Genomic DNA, 20,477 nt, shown 5'->3' on the forward strand with positions numbered 1-20,477 from the left:
CTGGTGGAGCCGCGTGCCCTGCTCATTGTCTTGGCGCAGAAGGTCAACAGTTGTGTCATCACAGCCACATGTGCAGCCCCGCAGGTTAATGTCAGTGATGAGGATGCTCCCCAGGCACTATGGGGAGCAGGAGTGAGGTTTGCAGTGGTCCCTGGTGCCCTTTGGGGAGTCCCCAATGGGGTGGGGTGGCCCAGGGAAGGCCAGGTCTTGGCTGGGGAAGCTATGCTCATTTTGCTCCTCATGCACTGAGTCTGGAGCTGGCAAAACATTTTTAGAGGTTGGTACTCCTGCAAACTAGTATTTGGAGCCAGTGAATGCCCACCCAGTTATCAGGTCACTTCTTCTAAGCAGGAGACGACAACGTGGGTAATGCTCAGGTCTCCCACCCATTTATATGAAAGCAATATTTTGAAGAATAATGACCAAGTAAAAGACATCAGGATCTGTCCCACTGCCCTTTTTTAGAAGGCACTTGTGTTGTTCCTCGTTCAAGCGTGAAATTGAATTTATCCTTTCCCCCAAGAGTATGTTTCGGTCATCCCACAGAGAGACCCCGGAGCTCTTGGGACACCAAACATGCTGTGCTCACCCTACTCCAAAATATCCTCTTCTTACACACCCCATCCTGACTTTCTGGCTTGGATAGCCAGGATGATGGGTTTGTGCTTTCATGGGGGTGTGCAGTTTGCTGGCTGGGACTATGACCCCAAAAGGGACCCATCTTGCTTCTGTGTCCCTGTGGGTGTGCATCCCAGCTCAGTCCTCACAATTCACCCCAGCCCCGGGGTACCTAGGGGTCTGTGCTACTCAAAGCTCACGCTCCCATCTGCGGGACAGGCACGGCGAACTTCAGAGGCAGCACGTGTCGCCCAAGTCTGTGCGGAGGGGATTTTTGTGGTATTCACAGACCGTTTCATGTGTCAATGTGAGAGGAGCGTAATTACCAGCTGAGAAACTGCAGGAAATAAGCCAAGGTTGAGCGAACGAAATGGAAAATAAAGAGAAGTGCAGAGGACACACACATTTTAAAACTATTACGGAGGTATGCATTCACGTGCTCGTGGGAGCCTGGGAATATATAAGAGCTCATGACTGCGAAGGAATGAATTCAAGGACCGGTCTATGGGGAGTATTTTTTTTTCCTGTGACTTCAAACTTCTCTCCGAGCTCGCAGAGTTTTAGTCAGCTGGCATGCAACAGAGGTACGACTTCCCCAAGGAAACTCTTCCTCGGCTCGCACTGGAAAGGCTGCTGGGAGAGTCCGGGAGGCAGAAGGCTGCAGGCAGAGGCGAAACCACCTCCTCCTCCTCCTCCTCCTCTTCCTCCTCCTCCTCCAGCCACAGAGCAGGTACGTGGAGCAGCGCGTGAAGCCAGCTGGAAAGTTGAGCCGGGTGCCTTTCGGCTGCGGGAGAGACGCGGGCTTCGGTGGCTTAGGGCAGCAGCCTTTAAAAATATCGCAGATGAGGAAGGTACTGTATAAATAAAATGGGCTGTGTTTATGAATAGGCTGAGGAACTGGCTAAACACACTGTGTAAATGGCTCTATCCACACAGCTGTATATTTAATCCATTGGGGACTTGCGCTGCAGAGAGTTAGACCCTTTAAGTTAAGGAGGCACTGCTTAGTTTATAACAATACAGTTGTCATACTCCTGCTTTGTTTTTATTCTCTGTGTTAGCAGCGACGGAAGATGGGGAGATTTTTTTTTTTTTTTCTTTCTTCATAGGACTTTAGTCTATTTATGGTGTTACTGCATTGTAGCGCTCTGAACCAGGAATGCTGCAGAGATCAGCATCGTGCGCTGATTAAATGCCACTCACCCAGCTCTCCGACACTGCGTCCTAATACAGCCTTGGGCAAATCACACCGTCCCGGGGTGACATGAAATGCTGCTTAGCTCGTCTGCTCCTCTTCCTATCGGTGCTGTCATTGGGCTCTCCCTGTTGGAGCACGAGGTGTGGGATGGCAGGGCTGCTTTTCTGCTCTGAAGATCCCGACAGCTTGAATGTCACCTTGGGTGAACGGGGACTTACTGAGAGTAGCTGCTTTGCTGCATCCGGGCTGTTATTACGAGGAATTGATGGTTAGACAATGTTTGGAAATGAAAAAAAGTTCTAGAAAATCCTGGTTTATATAAAAGTCATAGAAAATATTCTGAAGCCAAACTCAGTTGTATTTTTGATTAAAGTACACATATGTTTCCTGTAAATAGAAGCCAAAGTTTTGGCTTTCCGCAACAGTGGAAATTTGATTTATTTATTTATTTATTTTTACTAAGATGCAGTCTGTTCAGATTTAAAATTGTCTTGTTATTCTAAAATACTGAAATTCTCTGGTTTTAATAACAAAAAATATCATTCATCTCTCTTTAAAGCAGATAGTTACAGCTCAGTGACTGTATCAGTGCTTGGCCTTTTATTAAAACAGTGATGAATGAATTCACAGGGGGGGTATCAGTACCATGCAAGTCAAATATATCAGAAATAATTTTCCTCACTTTATCTCCTGTTGGACCCTATAAATTCAGTATGTCTTTTTCTCAAATACTGACTCCACTGTCAGTAAAAGAAAAATTGCTGAATTAAAAACTGATTTCTCTCTCTCTTTGCTGTGCTTAGATTAAGGCTTGTGAGAAAAAGTTCTGTTTGGGTTCCTGGATTTCAGTTTCTCCAGGAATTTTGTTCCCCAGGGAGAGAATTTCACATTTGAATACTTTCACCTTCAAGTGCCGGTTCGTTTCACTTTTTGTAGATGGAAGTGTTTGCATTTTCCCACCTTCTGCTGTCCCGTTGCCCAACCACTCTCTTCCAAAAATCTCTGGACTGAAGGGTTTCATGCAATTCTCATTCACTTTCATTTAGTCTCCTGGAGAGAGAAATAACTGAAGGTGAATAAAATGGGGGAACTGGCTAAACCCCGTGTATATTTGATGTCTGATTGAAGGGTGATGTCCCCCTGAAAATTATTGGTGGGCAAATGCTGTTGGCTGCCTGACCTGATCAAGGCACACACAGAGAGAGGAAAGTGTGGGAGAGAACAAGGGCAAGCAGCAGCTTCAAAAGCCAGGGGAAAAGGCATGATTTAAGCCTTGCAGGTGATGAAGGAGACTTGATTTGTGGACTTGACACTGGGGAGGCAGGAGGTTGAATGCAGATGGCACCAGCTAGCTGAAGCAGGAGACACTTCTCCTGGAGATGTTGTAGGGTCGCAGGAACTGGAGCTGTGCCTTCTTCTCAAAGGCTGTGGCTGAGGTTGGCATGGGCTATTTATTTTTTAATAGGGGTAATATTTATGTGGCCCCCAGCTCCCAAGTGGGATGAATCACCGGGGAGCTATTCCAGCCGAAGGGAGCAAGATTTGTCCGACTCCTGCCCTTGCAGTTCAGACCCACTTTCTAAGGCGGGAGTTTGTTTTGTTTACTTCTCTGGAGAGTTTGATTCATGCGGCTTGACACAGGACTCAACCCAAGAGCAGTGCCTTAGAAAGCAGCAGCGTTATGGATGGACAGACTCCAAAGGGTCTGAGAGTTCAAGACACATAATCGTCAAGACATATTCTTGTTTATCTGAAACCCTTGGGAACCTGCAACAAATTACGGATGGGCTCGTGAGAGCCAAAGACTGGGATTTGCTTTTCCTTCCCACTCCGGGCCATGCTGGGAAGAGGCTTTGGAGGAGAGGAGTGGTCCAAAGAGTCCCCCATCAGATCTCTGTGTTGGAGCCCTAATCCCCATGCCACATTGCCAGTTTTGGCTGATGTTGGGTGAAATCCAGTTGGTGTCTAGAAGCCGAGCAGGCAGTGATTTGCAAGGAGAACACAGGGAAATCAGGAAGGGCCCAGTCCCACAGTCACAGGTGCAAAGCCTTGGGCACCAGTGGGATGGGACAGCCCTTATCATCTTGTGCAGGAGGGCAAAAGAGCTTGATTTTCCAATCTGTTCAGTGGAGATGAGCCAATCCATCCGATGGAGATGACCCTTGTTCTACAGATGTGACTACCAAGCATATATTGAAAATGGGAAGTCAACCAAAGATATCAGGCTCTGAAACTATTTGTTTTCAGATCTCCTTTAGGAAAGGGGGCAGAGAGATTAAGAACACAGCGGATAATTTACAGAGTGGTTGGTGTGCCTCTAAGGCTGTGGTTTTAATGAAGCAAAGCCCTGGGCAACAGAATCAGTGCATGCCCTTCCCTCCTGCTTTGGCATTTGTTTCTGTCCAGGCTCATCGTCACAGTTCAGCTGGCACAGCTGCTTGGCCACTTGGTAAATCAGCCCAAGGAACAGAGCCATCTCTTAAAAAAAGCACCACAAAACCCAAAAAATCTGCTACTTTTTCCAGCTTCCCAAAGTGACCTGAATAACCAGGTGCAGGAGAACGGGAGACTGCAGCCATCCAGGACACTCGTTGTTGCTGGCTTATTTGTATTCCATCTCCAAATCCCAATCAAATCGAAATATGCTCTTTCCGAAAGTAAAGAAAGGGATTATTTTTTCTTCAAGACCTCAAATATTTGAGTTTTTTCATTGTAAAAGTGCTTGCATGCTGCTGAGGAGGCAAGGGATACTCAGGGGTGCCCAGGGCCAGGCCCAGAGGCCCCGGGCCCAGGCTGGAGCCCAGGAGGTGCCCTCTGCCCCTCAGGAAGCACTGCTGGGCTGGGCGGGTGCCGGAGCCCTGGCACGGGCTGCCCAGAGAGGGGCTGGGGGCTCCTCTTTGGGGATCTCCAGCAGCCGCCTGGACGTGGGGCTGGGCCCCCTGCTCGGGGTGGCCCTGCTGGAGCAGGGCTGGCACCACAGGGACCCACAGATGCCTGACACCACCAGCCACTCCGTGATCCTTTGACAAGGGAATCTGATCAAAAATAGTCCATTGAGAGCCCAGCCAAGAGGAACCTGCCCAGGATGGTGACAATCTCACTGGCAAAGAGTTCTGCTCAGAGCTAAACCTGATTTTTTCCATCCATCGCACCCAATCATGCCCTTTCCCACCCACGCGCTCACCACCACCTCTTCATAGCCTTTACGCCTCTCGTTGCAAAGCAAACAAGATGATAAGAGCCCGGCTCTGGTGTATTATTTCAGCCACAGGAAAAGTGCATTGCAACACTTCAGGTTCCTGCACTTGGGAGGCAGGAATGGGGAAATCTCTGTTAGAGCAGGTATTTTAGAAGCAGGTCTTAATTAGGCAAAGGAAGTGTGGAAACCAGCAATTAGACAGCTGCTCCAGCCCTAGAGGGCAGCACAAAATAATAAATAAAAAAGCGGAGCTCACAGGCAATCTGAAATCATATTCTGCTCGACAAAAGCGTCCCTTTTACAATGGGAATTTTTACAGGCACAACTGAACACTGTGTACTTACTGCCAGAAATCTGGACGTGTCCAGATGCTTGGACCTGTCTACCTTTATCAACCTCCCTAATTCCTGCCATGTGCCAGGGAAACCCCTGGAAAGCCTTTAAGTCAGGTGTGTCGTAGCTGGCTCTGAACCCCTGCCCTGCCATCAAACCGTAGCACACCGAGCAGTGGGGCTGTCACTAAGAGAAGGAGATACATCTTCCAGGACAGGTTTCAAGATGACGGGCTTCACTTTTAACAGCCGTGATTTTTAAGCCTTTAATCCACAAGCCCTAAAGATGCAGAACACGGTTTAGGTGCAGGGGTAGGAGGCTGCAACCCCTCAGGAATGCAACTCGCAGACACAAAACCCTAAAGTAAACACACCGCCCGCACCGCGCACGCAGCTAAGCAATGGCATCGGCAGCGATAAGTCACTTATTCCCCGGGGCCTGATCCCGACAGCTTCTCTGGCAAAAATCCCCCCGTTTCTCAACGCCTGCGAGGACCTCAGGATGCCGCACAGTAGCTGAGTCTGCTCAGAGCACACAGCGGTGGCTAGGACCCAGCAAGAGCCTGGAGAGGAGTCCGGAGGAAGACGAGCAACTTAATTTAAAGCAGACACTGTCCCAAACAAGGTTATTTCCCTGAAAAATGCCTTCGGTCTGAAGTTATGAGTAAACCTCTTGGTGTCCTGAATGGGTGAACATGAAGCTGAAGAATAATTACCTTGGTTCCAGGACTGAATTGCTGTTGGAGAGCTGGATATGTTTTTTAAAGACATGACAAGCAGCATATGGGAATGTGAGAAACCCTTGAAACAAGGTAAATGGGGGATATTCACTCTTTTTAACCCTGAGGGCTCTAACGTGGCAGCAAAGTGTCTTATGTAAAAAAAAACATCGGACTGTGGGAGTTCAGTTTGTGTTTCATGTCTTCTCTTATGTTTAACGTCTCTTTGGCATGGGAGAACATCGCTGTTAATTGCCTGAGCAGCAGCAGAAATTATCTTTGGGGGATATTTAGAAGGTGCTGCTGTTGTTAGCTACAAACAGGCTTAGTGTTGTAAAAGAGATGGAGGCATATGTTGCTCTGCAGTGGGAACTGGACAAATTGTGATTAAATCCTAGCCCTTCCCTGCTTTTCAAATCTATTTTGGGGGAAAATCACTGCCTTTGTCCTCCCATCTGTTAAATGGGTGTGCTGAACCTTTAGCTCTGCACCAGGTGAGGGTGGTGAGCAGCTGAGACCTGCAAAGAGAGCAGAGCCAAGGGGACACAGCTTTGTGTCATGCTTCGTGGGCTGAGGAGGGTCTAAAGGAGAAAAATCTGGACACAAAAACTCCTCAGCTGGACTGCCAAACACTGAAAACTTGGGAAGGGAATCTCTGTGAGCATGGACGTGGTGCTGTAGCACGAGGAGCAGCTTAACCTGCTCTGGACTCGGTCCATGTGGTTTCCTATTTGGAGGAACACAGCACCAAGTCCTAGAGCTTGGGGGCTCCAGGGTGACAGCCACCTTAGGAACACCTTGAGGGACAGCATCCTCGCTTGCTGCAGCTCTGTCACCAATAACAAGACTTTAAATCAAGTTCTTGTGTTCAAATGCATCCATTTCACAGTTGCTTTTTAAATTTATAGCTTAGGAAGTTTCAGAACATGTTAAGACCCTGGGTTGTGTCGGGGTCATCATTTAGGATGAAAAGGGATGACTTTTAGCAGTATGACAAGAGAAGAGTGCAGACTGCATGGGGCGCACACTGTCCAGCAGGGTGGTGCCCTGTTGTGGGTAATATCCATGGAGATTTCATCAGCTTAATTCATCGGACCTAAACAGAAATAATTTCCATTTGAAGGCTCTGAGTAAAGTCTGGTAATTTGCACATCATCGCTATGTCTGTCTTTTCTCAGTTTCAGCAAATCAGTACCCAAACAACAAACATCATTTTCTCCTCTAACCCCCAGGCTACTCCCCTTGCACAGAGTCCCCAGGCACCCAACCTCAGAAACCTGGGCAATGAGAAAGAGAGGGGGAATGTCAGAGATATTATAGATGGTGGTATCATCAATTCCTTCTTCCACTGGGTGATTTTGGGGTATTTTGCAAACAGTAATTTAAAAGGTTGAGAATGAGCATCCTTGGTCTTGTTTTAGAGGTGGGGAACAGAGTTCTGATCCTGCTGCAGAACCCCAAAGACAAACTCCAAGTTCTTTCACCTTGGGCTCCCAGATCATTATCTATTACTAGTCATCTCCCTAAACTGGAAGGAATATACAATCCAAGAATAAAGTATTAATTAAAGGTCTAGACTTCTCCAGTCTCTCTCTTCCTAGTACACACCTCTTTTCTCTGGCGGTGAGGAGAAGGGATGCCTTGCTCCACTCAGAAGTTTATAGAAACGTGCCCAACTATGACACAGTGCTGTAACCTCAAGGGAAAGCAGTGGAGGGTATGAGCAACCCACTCATTAGGTCTTGGTGATCATCTCCTTGGCAGAAATAGATGTCCTGAGGTGGCAGGGCTGACCTGGCAGAACCCCCAGGAGACTTTATCCCATAGAGAACCCGTTGGCGTTCCTGTTCAGCAGCTGCCAGTGCCGGCGATCAGCTGCATCCTTCAAACAGTGACTAAGCGGAGGGATCTCCACCAGCTGGGCGTGATCCCATCTCCTTCCAGCCTCATGATGCTCTGTGGGTGGAAGCCGCTGAGTAACGGTGCGTGGACGCCGTCTTTCGGCGCATGGGAGAATGAAATTGGCAGAACACTTGGGTCTCTCTGGATGCAGGTTTGCTCCTAGAAAGATTTAAGAGCAGGGCTAGAGAAGCACTGCTGCCTGGCTTCCAGCTGGGAGCTGGTGCGTGTCTCACTGGCTCAGAACATCAGCAGGACCAGCTTTGATCTGCCTGAAGGAGGTTTTACAAATACAGAAAAAATTGGCATTTTTGCAACAAATGGTGGCAGAAAGAGGTGATACCCAGAGCTCACATCAGTGGTGACTACAGCATTGATAAAATCTATTCACTTTAAATGAAACACAGTCCCTGTGCCTATAATTTCTCAATCTGCAAAGCAGAACTGCAACCACTTTGCCAGGGTCTGGGAGTCTGAATTCCTGCCAGATTTCTTTGGTTTTTCTTTGCCATCTTCAGCTACACAGAGCTGTGCTTAACTTGTGCATTATGTTGCTAATTCTTTTCTTTCTGTAAGCATCATATATTAAAAGGTAAATGATTCTTAAAGATTTTTGGGGCTGAACTTTAATGGCTTATACAACATGTTTGCAGCCTGAGACGTACAGGTCTCCATCTCTTCCTGAAAAAGTCTTTAATTTCTGAATTAGCTGGTGTGATGTTGAAGTCTCATGTTTGAACTCAGAGGCTTTATTAGGGCCCATTGACATCTCAGGGCAGACCCCTCAGAACTCATTGGTGTCCTTCCAGAAATGTGCTGTCAGGAATGCTTTCCTTTAGCCTCATTTCCATTTTTCTCCCATTGCCCTCTTTATTCATTTTACAGTAATTTCTATGCTCTTTTCTGGAGTGCCTTCCAATCAGAGTTAAACTCTGATGAATCCTTTATTTCATGCAGATTTTGTGTCTGTCTCTCTTTAAGGCATCAGCTTTCAAATGTATTTAAAAGCTTGCCCATACCTGGGATGTGTAAAATGGAAGACTAACATTTGGACAAAAAGGTCTCAGTCCATTATTTATTTAAACTGTTTATATTAACACAACAAATCTGGATGCACGGTGACTGATGAGTGTATAAAAGCTCTTTGACAATGCTGGGGTAAGAGGAGTGGAAACTGTTGTGGATGGAAATGGAAACTGATCCCAAATCTTGTTTCTGATTGGCATCCCTTCACTTTCATCAAGCCTTGGCCCCCAAAACTCCAGCCCAATTAAAAACACCTGAGCTGCCTCTCTGGGGAGAGACAGGTGCCTGTAGGAGGTCACTTGGTCTTTCTCCATGGCATCAGTCACTCTGCCCAGATTGGGCATCTGTATTTCAGTGGGTGACTGGGGTATCATCAAGCTGAAATCACATCAGGGCAGTCCTATGAGATTCCTTGGATCTTCCTTTCATGTCCTTGTGTAGATCTCTCTTTTTCCCACTTGGTTCAAAGAGACACAAATGTACATATGTGGGTCATGCAAGCTGTAGGCTCAAAGATGGTTTAATTTATTGTACTGCATACATGCCTCTCTGTGCTTGGTGATGTTCTGGTGCCAGCTTTCACATGCACACATAAGATGACTGTGGGGTTGTCTCTGACACCTAACATAATTGTTTTTTCCCCACAGAACCATGAAACTGTACGTCATCTTCCTCCTGGCAGTGGTGAACAGAGGGATCTCTAACTATCGGCCTGCAGAGGGGATGCCCTGTGAAATGGTAAGGATGCCTCCCTGCCCGGCACCGTGGGGTCCTGGTGAGGTTGGGACCCCATAGTTAGAGGCACTGCACAAATAATGATGGTTTCTGTGAAGGGCCCTCTCCCAAAGACCAGTTGGCAGAGGTGGGCTTTGCTGGGTTAATGGATGCTCTGCAGGCTGTTCTTGTTCTTGTTCCCTTCCTCACTGTGGCGACAGCACATAAAGGGGAAAAAAGGGAAGGGTCATCGTCTCTATTTTGTTCTATGGAGAAGCTGGTTGAAAGAAATGTGACCTGATTTCCCCAAGAATGAACATGAATCCTATGACTGAGACAGAGAAGGAACTTAGACCTCATATCTACTCCTTTATACCAGGCCTAAGCTCTTTGTGCTTTAAATAAAGCTTCTGAGAAACACATCTATAGCAGCTTTTGTAATAATGGCGAGTCTGACCTCTGCCCTGACACAGCATTGCTGCCAGGGGTGTTGCACCTGACTTCTACTGGAGCTAAAAAAAGGTGACAAAGCCTCTGGCTCCTGTGCAAAATTTGCTCCTTGAATTTTTGCAAGCACCTGGTACAATATTATAAATGTTATTCATAGCTGGACTTGCTCCTTTCCCTATTCAAATACTGCTGACAGTAACAGGGCATTTAAAAATACTTATCTTCCTCTTTTTTTTTTTTTTTCTTTTTTTTTTTTTAATGTTGACGCTGTTTAGCACAAATCCTTGAGAATTTCCAAAATAGGGAAAAAAAAATAATTTGCGAGCTGTACACATCTCCCTTATGGGACTCATTCCATTCCTGCCCACCCTGCTGTATTGCTGCACTTCCTGAATTCCAGAGAAATTAAGACCTAGTATATATAAAAAGATCTTGGGAAGGTGACTGGATAGCTCAATTCGTTGGCTGTCAAGGGGAGACTGATGAAACCGCTGTAAACATGACGACTTGGGTCCCATGTATCATAGTCACATGAATGCCGGGCAAGACGTGCAATAATCCGAGCAGATTTCGCCCCGTCCCATTTCTTGATGGGTCACAGATCAGGCTGATTGCTGAGAAGTAAACACATGCTTGTTTCCACCACTCCACTGTAAACTGCTTCCAGGAGGCCCACTGCGCAGGCCAAAAACCCCAGGCTGTGCGCAACGAGGCTGGGATAAATTCGGCCCCAACTGAAAACGCGCTGCAGCTGGGGGCTGGGATGCTCATCTGGTATAAATTAACAGCTCAGCATCGCTAAAGTCAGTGGGGTTTTGCTAGTCCTCATTTGCTGAGTGTTTGGTCCAATGGAGGGAGGAGGGTGTAAATCCAAACACATTTCCACGCAGCTTAAAGAGGCTGCTGGGTTAGCTGATGGGTCCGCTGGGACTCCTACTTAGTTCACGGGACGATTTTTTATCACAGCCTCACTGTTTTACACGTTACCTTCCCTCTGGTGACACCTTTAAAATAACAAAAGCTCAGAAATGGGAACTTTCATCCCAGGTCTCCTGTAAGAGGCATGGGTGAGAAACCTGTACCCTTCGTCATTGGCATCCTTGTTGGTGAACCAGTCGAGGTTTTATGGGGTAAAATGTCCCTACTGGGCTCTGACACCAAAGTGAGCTGCACCAATTAAACAAGTCATTACCTATTTACTGAGCCAAAGCAACTGCTGGCCAACTGTTTGCAAGACACGAAGCCACATGCAAGCAAAAGGTTTTCAGAAAATTGTACAATACCTTGTGTCAAGGTTGTGAAAGAACATACACATAGTGCTTATCCTGGGTCAGTCCATTCGAAATACCTGGGGAAATTGCTCAGACTTTGTTGCTCAGCCAAGCTTCCACCTGGGCAGCTCTTCTAGAGAACAGACACCTTGCAAGCACAAGCTCTCCCCAAGTATCTCCAGCCCAAATTCTTTGGTTCATAAAACTGCTGATATGGGAGCAAAAGGGCTTGGATCCAGCTGCTTTGTTAGCAGAGCTGTTGGTAAGGTGGGTGACAACTTCCACCCAGTGCTGAGCTGGGAAGAACTGGAGGCAGAATTCAGATGATGCTCAACTTTTGAGTTGTTGGGTCATATTTCCACCAGCACCTGAATGGAGCCAGACACTGTATGAACCAAATGCTCTTGCCAATGGCCTTTAATCAAACCGGTGACAGCACCAACCGAGCTGATGAGGTGAGAACATGAGACCAGCAAAAGCTTCGTTTCCAGCCTCAGGCTGCCAGCCCATTGAGCTGTGGGGGGAGAAGGAGAGATGCACAGGCAAACAAATGCTGTTTGCTCAGTCCCACTGAGAAGTGCTTCATCTTCCCTTCCTGGTGCTGATGAGATTGAAATTCATGCAGTTTGAGCCTGGAGGGAGAAAAGATGGTGCAGAACAGACTTGGTAAGAAAGTCAGCGATTATCAAAACAGTCAGTGAAAAGGAATTAAAATCATCATAAAAAAAAAAAAAAAAAAAAAAAAAAAAAGGGAGGGGAAATGTTGTAGGAACAAATGGCAGACTGTGGGAGGTATGGATTTTATCAGACCCTTTTATCGCTGGGAGGGTTTGGTGCAAGCAGACTGAAGGCCCAATCCTGCAAGATACGTGGTGGATTGAGACTGACCTCTCTTTCATGGACTTTGATGGAAATGGGCCAACTGGTGCTGATGGGCTTTGGACCAGGCTTCAGTGCAGGGTGCTCAGAGGGAGCAGAGGATGCTCAGTGCTTGTTGAGATCTGACTCAAGGTGTGGGAAGAGATCTGGCATCTGCCTTGGGCTGCAGGGGCTGCTTCTTTTTCACTCTGGATGTGTGCATCTTTTTGGCTTCTCCCTCTTCCACAAATGGAACAAGAAGACGATTCCTGCTCTGTTCTATGGGGCTCTGGGCTTAGCCCAGCTCTGTATGTGTTTTAGCTCAAAATGAGCAATTTGACACTGGTTTTGCAGGCAAGAAATAACGGCTGGAAGAAGAATATTCCCTCCTCTCCTTTTCTAATTTGTTTATTTTTGGGAGATCTGAAAGAGCTGGTTAGGAAAAGAAAAGAAAAGAAAAAAGAAAAGAAAAGAAAAGAAAAGAAAAGAAAAGAAAAGAAAAGAAAAGAAAAGAAAAGAAAAGAAAAGAAAAGAAAAGAAAAGAAAAGAAAAGAAAAGAAAAGAAAAGAAAAGAAAAGAAAAGAAAAGAAAAGAAAAGAAAAGAAAAGAAAAGAAAAGAAAAGAAAAGAAAAGAAAAGAAAAGAGTGGGTTCAACTTTTAATAAGCCATTATTTCAGATCTTTGGAGCAGCTTGGGTATATCTAGAGTTTAGATGAGCACTAATATTTTTCTGTCACATTTTTACGTGCTTTCAAAAACTCACATGATGCAAAAGAGAGAGTTACAAAATGCTGACTATTGCCCCACTTCTCACAAACAGACCTGCCACTTCATTCACCTAGAAGTTCACATGAAGCAGATGGTTTATAATATATATATTTTATTTTAATGTTTCTGTAATGTCTGAAAAGCTAATACAAAACTTTGCGTCATGGAATCTGGATTCCGCTTCTTTGCAAAAGTTAAGATTCAGCCAAATTTTTCTCTCTTTTCTTTCTGATCTTTCTACAAACAGTACATGACCCGGTCACCCATATACATTCATAACAAGAGTTTCCTTTCAGTAAATTAAATGCTGCCTAAGCCTTTCACATTCCTCTTCTTCCTGCTGCTGTAAGTTCTTCCTAACAACAAAATACAGCTTGACATTTATGCAAGGATGATTATCTTCATGTTTCCAGTGTTCCTTATGAACACACACTCCAAATTTTGCTTTGGACACAGACTCAGTCCAAGCTGCAATTAAACAGACATGCATTGAGGAGACAAATTTGATAAATAGATGAGTTTTTCTTCACTCTAGTGCTTAGAAGTGAACAGAAAAAGTGTGACCCTCACTTCACATCACAGCCTTTTTCCCTTCAAAAGCTGGCTTTACATGATATGTTTTCCCTGTTGCATTGAGAATGTCTTGTATGGATGGCTTATGGGGATGGAGCATAAAGCATGTGTGAGAAGATAGGAAATGTTGCCTTGGGAAAAGGATAAATATAGATGGTAAAAACAGGAAGAGTTTAGAGGTTTGCATCAGAAGTGTTTGAGTAGTTGAATGACGCATTTGTTTGAGGATGCATTGCTTACCTATGCCATGGCTAAAGAAAGGCACAATCAAATACCTGAGCGGTGTGACTAACAAGAAGAGATCCCACAGTTTGTACCATAGGTTCTTTATCTTTCCGTGTCCTTGCTTTTGAAACTATGCTGCCAACAGAGAGGCGCTTTTCAAAGCACTTGTTACTATTGCAAGTGGAGTTTGCAGAAACTAATTGAGTGATTTAGGATGAAGCTGAGAAAAGCAAATATCAGGAAAAAAAAGAGTGTTTGGTTGCAATGGAAAGAGGGGAAACTCCTTCACATGGGACTATTAAAATAAGCCTGGGAGAAAGGTATATAAAGGAGAATGTATAGTAGGTATCTCTTGCGGATAGCAGATACAACTCTACTGGTCTTTAAAATGAAATGCATGCTAACTGTTATAGCTGTGGAGAAGCATTAGGAGGACTGTGTTTGCTGTCTGAATGCTCAAAAAAATAATAATGTGATCAGTGTTTCAGGAGAAGGATCTAATTGACTGTTGAATGCTATTTTCTTTACATTTCATGCAAATATATTTTTCCTTTGTCAAGTGATGATCCCTTTTCTCTCTTTCTTTTTCTGGCAGACAAACTTGCAGGCATTTTGCCACAACAAAGACCTTCGGCAAATCCCTCATGAGTTCCACTCAAATGTAAACAAAATCGATCTGTCTGGAAATCTGATACAAAGGATCCCTGAAATGCCATTACCATTCTATACTTCTCTCCAGTGCCTGGATTTAAGCTCTAACCAGATAAGCTTCATCGCGCCTGGAGTCTTTGCACACATGACAAGTTTGCTGGAAATAAATTTAGCCAACAACCACTTATACGAGCTCGCTCAGAATGGGACAGAGGGGATCGGACTTTTACCCAAGGTGGAAATACTGGACTTGTCTCACAACAGCCTCTACAATGGGATGGCTGAGTATTTCATAAAGCAAGCTCCAGCACTGCGGTATCTTTCCCTGGCAGACAACAGTATTATAATGATATCGCACAAAATGTTTCAGGGTTCTCCAGGTCTTGTGGAGATAGACCTTCAGAGCAATATCATCATGGAAATAGAGGAAGGTGCTTTTGAGACTCTAGTGAATCTTTCCAAACTCAATCTCTCCATGAATTCAATTACTTGCATCTCTGATTTCAACCTCAGGCAGTTGGAGATACTTGATCTTAGCAGAAATAGCATCGAGTCCTTCCACACCACAGAGTCGGATGATGAGTATAGCTTAAGAATTTTGGATCTGAGTGAAAACAAACTACTTCGCTTCCCTGTCTTCCCCCTTGTGAACAAGCTGGTAACCCTGAATTTATCAAAGAATTTAATTCAGTTCAGTACTGAATCCTCTCATAATAAAATGGATTATATGAAGAATGACTGGCTAGATGCTTCTTTTCTTCTTCTTGATCAGAAGCAAAGTAGAAACAAAAGTTCTCTTAATTTATCCCAACTTGTGTATTTAGACTTAAGCTACAATGAAATCAAATCAATCCCGAATGAATTCTTTGAATCAATGTTGTCCCTCCACACCCTTAATCTCAGTAAAAACTGTCTTCAGTCTTTTGCAGTAACTTATGACAGTGCATTGATCTCCCTAACCGTCCTTGACTTGAGCTACAACTCTTTGCAGAACCTTCTCCTGGACTCTGTCACGCTGTCGAATTTGAGGGAGCTCTACATTCAAAACAACCACCTTCAGACCCTGCAATTTGATATCTTCTCAAGCCTTCCTAGCCTCAGACTGCTTAATCTACAGAGCAACAACATCAGTCTTTGCAGCATGTACTCAGGATTAGCTAAGCAGAGACTTGTTGGGGAGGAGAGTGGTTGTGTGTCATTCGTTGATTCTCCTGCTCTTCAGTACTTGTACCTCGCTGACAACATGCTGAGCATCCTGCCAGCGTACACTTTCTACAAGACTTCTCTGATTGCTTTGGATATCTCCATGAACCCAGGCCTGAAAATTGAAGTCAAAGCACTATCAGGACTGGAACGGTCTCTTGAATACTTGCATTTACATGGCAATAGCCTGATAGAATTAAATATTGACTTGCCTTGTTTCAGTCACCTGAAACACTTAAACCTCTCCGAAAATCAGCTGAATTGGCTGCCTAGGTGGGGTAGCGACTCTCCACTGGAAGTTCTGGACCTACGGAACAATAGGTTTAGTTCATTACAGAACAGCAATATTTTAGCATTAGAAAATTCTCTTAAAAACTTGTATCTCACTGGTAATCCACTCAATTGCTGTGGAAATATCTGGCTCTCATCGATGATCCAGAACAAAAATGTCCACATCCCCAACGCAGAGCACTTAACGTGCCAGCACACTCAGAACTTCGGGTACCAGGAAGAAATGCACATTGGGAACATTAGACCAGAAGACTGTGAAAAAGAGGATCTAAAGAAAATCAACTTCCTTATTATACTAACGTTTGTGCTGGTTTTGTCCGTGATCATCATTGGAGTGGGTTCATTTTTTTGCTTCCGCAGGCAGAACTTCAGCCATCAGTTTAAAGCATAGCACGCAGATTGCCTTGAAAACCAAATAAATCAGGTGCTACACTGTCGGTGTGTAGAAATGAAGGGTAAAATTCTCCTCTTTGATTTTTAACTGTGGATTTTAAGACAGTTTCAAAGTGCCCCTGAACTATACCACTATAGAGTTCTGGGTTGCAGGGACTAAAAGGAGAATTTGCCATGTTTTGTACTTGCTTTATTCACAAGCTGATCTGCCTAGAAAGTTTATAGAGTGATAGAAGAGGCCCCCTGTAAAGCCCTGTTGTTGTGAGGGAGATGAAATTTAAGATACTTTGTTGATGTCATCTTCATAAAAAGGCTTTGTATAAATTGAGTGATGTAACTGAAACACTTTTTTATGACGACATCAGCTTAGTAGAAAAGTGCTGCACCTCCATGAGATATTTCACCTTGCACTGAGATTTATTTCTTTCCTATCAGGTTGGAAATAACGTCTCCCAAATGTTGAACTGAAATCATAAAAACTGGCACCAGGGCAGGCTAAAACATGATGTTGCACTGTTTGAAACTGATTGAAAATCTCCCTGGAGTTCCAAAGCAATGAGAATTCAGCTAAGTGAGCAAATCGCATTTCATGCCTGATGTGCTCATGGTGATCATTTAGAAAAACCATGGCTGACCATGGAAACCACAGACCTTAGTGGTAGCAAACTCTGTGGACATCTTCCTTTGCTTGTAGTATGTTGCTGCAGCCATTGGGGCAAGGCTTGGGAGGAAGATGAGATTAATTATACTAGTCTTGGCACTTAACACCCACCAGGGGTGTAACAGAAATCTCAGGTGTGAAGCAGCTGCACTAAACGTTACCCAGACCTGCTCAGAAGGTCACAGGTCCACAGTTCAACTCAAAGAGGAGAAATTTGCCCCTCACGTGCAATACATATTTAACTGGGTTTAATGTGAAGAAATTCATCTCTGGGGTGAGCGCTTTCTAAAAGAAGTCTTAGAGAATGAATTTCAACCAGCTAACATTGGACTGAAATGTTTATATTTCTAAGGAAAACTGTTGGGAATTCACTGCATACAGATACATTTCAATGCAAAAAGATAACATATCTATTTTTAAAGTTCACAGGAGGTTAGGCAGGCAAAACACGTTTTAAAGATACAAGCATGAAGCAAGATACAGGGAACCGAGTCCTGGGCCGTTATTCAGATCAGAGGTCCACTATCTCTCCCTAAAAAGAGATTGTGGTGTAGAGGACTGGTTGCAAGAAAAAGTCTGTAGATCCTCTTTCTGTGATGGGTTTAACACGGCTGACCCGTTGAATCGCTAAAAGCAGGCACTGACATATGTTATGTCCCGTATCTGATAGCAGATTCACCCTTTTGAAGTGAAGAGATGCTCACCAACAGTGGGAGCCTGACCTACTGATGGCATCCAGTGGCTTTGAAAGGAGCTGTGTCAGGTTTTCCGATAATGCCAGGAACTGTACATTTAGGCACATAAGAGAAATAGAAGTCAAACCCAAACCTGTCCAGGTAAATAACTCAAATTGCTGCTCCACTTCTGTTTCTTCCAGCTAGTGAATGTCAAAATTAACACACTACAAAAAAAGATGTATAATTCTATTTTTCAAGCAGATATGTAAGAAACTGGCTGGTAGATTTTGTTGTGGGATTTTGTACAATAAAAACACCTTTGGATTTTGTAAAATACACAGGGATGTGAATATATTAAAGCACCAGCTTGGAATACTCCACAGATGAAAGCAATGTCTTCCGATTTTTTTCTACGTTGTTCAGACTCCACCTTAGGTCTATAATGTCTTGTCCCAAAGCAGGGACACCTGGCATATACTTCAGAGGGCAATCAGTGAACATCAAGATCTACTGAAGAGGTAGGCAAGTGGTGTTGAAATAACTCATTTGCATGACCAGTCAGCAGCACCAGGACCTGGTCTAGCATTTGAATATGAATCAGAGAATAAAAACCATATGAATCAGAGAATCACAGGCTGGCTGAGGTTGGAAGGGGCTTGTAGAGCTCATCTGGTCCAACCCCCTTGCTCAAGCCAGGGCCAGTTAAAGTGGGTCGCCCAGGACACTGTTCAGACGATGAAAAGCCAATGGAAGCCAACGCTGTGCTTTGGATCAAGCTCTGTCTCTTCTAGGAGAAAGTTTGCACAAGCAGCTATCTTGGGGCTTAGTTGGAAGCCAGATGCTGAAGTCTGCAAGCTTTTCCTTTGGTATGAAAGCAAGCTTCGCTGTGTGCCCAGACATGGGCTAATTGAGCCATACTCTGAATTCATGCCTTTTGTGTCAAGCACAGAAAAATTATATCTCCTTCTGAGAGCCAGTATTAGCTTGGCTGCCATGACTAGAATTAGTTAATAACCTGACGACAGAGCCAAACCCATTTAATTAACAGTTTTAACACTGCTTTTGTTTGGCTCTACCAAAAGGAAGTGCTTGTTATTACTAAACATCTGGGACTAATTAGACTTCTATTGACTTCCATGGGAGCAGAAACAGCTTTCTCGAGGAATAAGTCCCAGGAGTAACATGCAGCATGGCTCATTTGGATTTCTCTGTTAGCAGCATAAGCAGCCGAGAAGTGACATGAGCCTGCTCTGGCCAGCTTGGTTATTTTAAACAGGATGAAGAGAATGAGGGAAAGGAAATATGAATAAAGGAATGAGGAGAGGGAAAACAATGAGAAATGAAAAATTTCCACACTCTTATTCCTCAAAATAGGGGATACACCTATATTAGTCCCAAATGTTGAAGCCCAAATGCCAAAGTGCCTGATCCTACATCAAATGTAGCTGTTACTCACACCTTACACGTCTTCCCAACACTTAACCACATCATCCTAATAGTTTGAGAGGATATAGGCAGCTTGGGCTTTGATTTTATAACCTCAGTTTGCACCCTCATGCATTGCTCTTTCATAAATTCCCTGCAACAACATCTGCTAACTCAAGGGGAGTTTATGCTACTCAGCCAAGAAATTTCCTTCTGGGATTCTGAGATGTGTAGCACAGCATGTGCAGTATGTGGGATTTATACAACCAACACTGTATAAACTTTATATATATTATTTTTTCATGCAGCAAGTAGCTTCCTCTCTGCAGCTGTTTGCACGGGGCGGAACAACAGATCCAACAGCTCTCCTTCAAATAATTCCTATCACAGCTTGCTACACACGAGACACTAAGCGGTTCCTGTGGTTTGTTCCCAGAAGTGATTCTTTGCAGCGGGGTCAGGCAGACATAAGCACTGGAAGCACTGGAAGCACTGGAATACTCCCAGAGAGGGCCCCTGGAAGTTCAGCAAGTCGTGACTCATTTGGGCAGCCACGGAAAGTCAAGTCCCAGTTTCCAAAGGCGTGAGCTCTTCCTGCAAAGCCAAGCCAAAATAATACCCTAGCAGAGTACAGTGCCTCTGTTTCCAGAGGTCTCTGCAAGGACCCCTATCAGCCCCAAATAAGCCACGTACCATCAAAAACAGTACAACTCTTACAATATTTGAGAAGGCCAGAGCATTTTCTTTCCTGTTCCTACCCATTCCCCGATCTATTCAGTACCCTTTTGCTTGCCTGAGGAGAAACAACCCAAAACCACAACCTGACCACCCTCTATTTCCACAGGAGAGATAAAAATATATTTTACCTTGCATGGCAAAATACCCTATGGTCATATCTATTATTTTCCATAAACAACTTCTGATTCTGTGCACACTTGTGCAAAGGCATAGATGCATACAGGTCAGTATAAGAAATAGATCCACTTAAAGATTAACATTGCTTAATCTAAACTAAAACAGCCTGTATTAAACGATTTTCTGTAATAGAAGCCAGCTTGTGGTACCAGTGCCTCTATACTCCTGTTTCATGCCTGTCTGTGTGAAGCAATCTGATCAAGATTTTCGAAAGCGATCAGTGATTTCTTTCAGGTGCCTACATTTTCAGTCTGCATCTGGCCAGTCCTGAAAGAAGCCTGATTTTCCAAAAGTCTGGGTCCATCTCCTCTCAAAACCAGACCTCTGAAGTATGTCTTATGCATTCCCCTGCAAAATTGAGACCAGTCAGGTTCATACGTCCTGCTATCACTTGAGGCTTTACTTGCTAAT

General features: G+C 44.5%; 1 protein-coding gene across 3 annotated transcripts; it reads left to right on the top strand.

The window, feature by feature from the left end:
- The first annotated feature begins 823 nt into the window (after window positions 1–823).
- Window positions 824–18,115, top strand: LRRC32 (leucine rich repeat containing 32). Of its 3 annotated transcripts, none has more exons than XM_005024078.6 (3): window positions 824–1,348; window positions 9,639–9,729; window positions 14,446–18,115. In XM_005024078.6, exons 2-3 carry the CDS (start codon window positions 9,643–9,645, stop codon window positions 16,384–16,386), a joined length of 2,028 nt encoding a protein of 675 aa, XP_005024135.4. In that variant the 5' UTR covers window positions 824–1,348; window positions 9,639–9,642; the 3' UTR covers window positions 16,387–18,115. The 3 variants fall into 3 exon arrangements, with proteins under 3 accessions (XP_005024135.4, XP_005024134.4, XP_005024133.4); XM_005024077.6 differs by having other exon boundaries at window positions 832–1,469; XM_005024076.6 differs by lacking the exon at window positions 824–1,348 and adding an exon at window positions 4,560–6,159.
- The last annotated feature ends 2,362 nt before the right edge of the window (window positions 18,116–20,477 follow it).

Source organism: Anas platyrhynchos, chromosome 1 (genome assembly GCF_047663525.1).
Source record: "Anas platyrhynchos isolate ZD024472 breed Pekin duck chromosome 1, IASCAAS_PekinDuck_T2T, whole genome shotgun sequence".
NCBI lineage: Eukaryota > Metazoa > Chordata > Aves > Anseriformes > Anatidae > Anas > Anas platyrhynchos.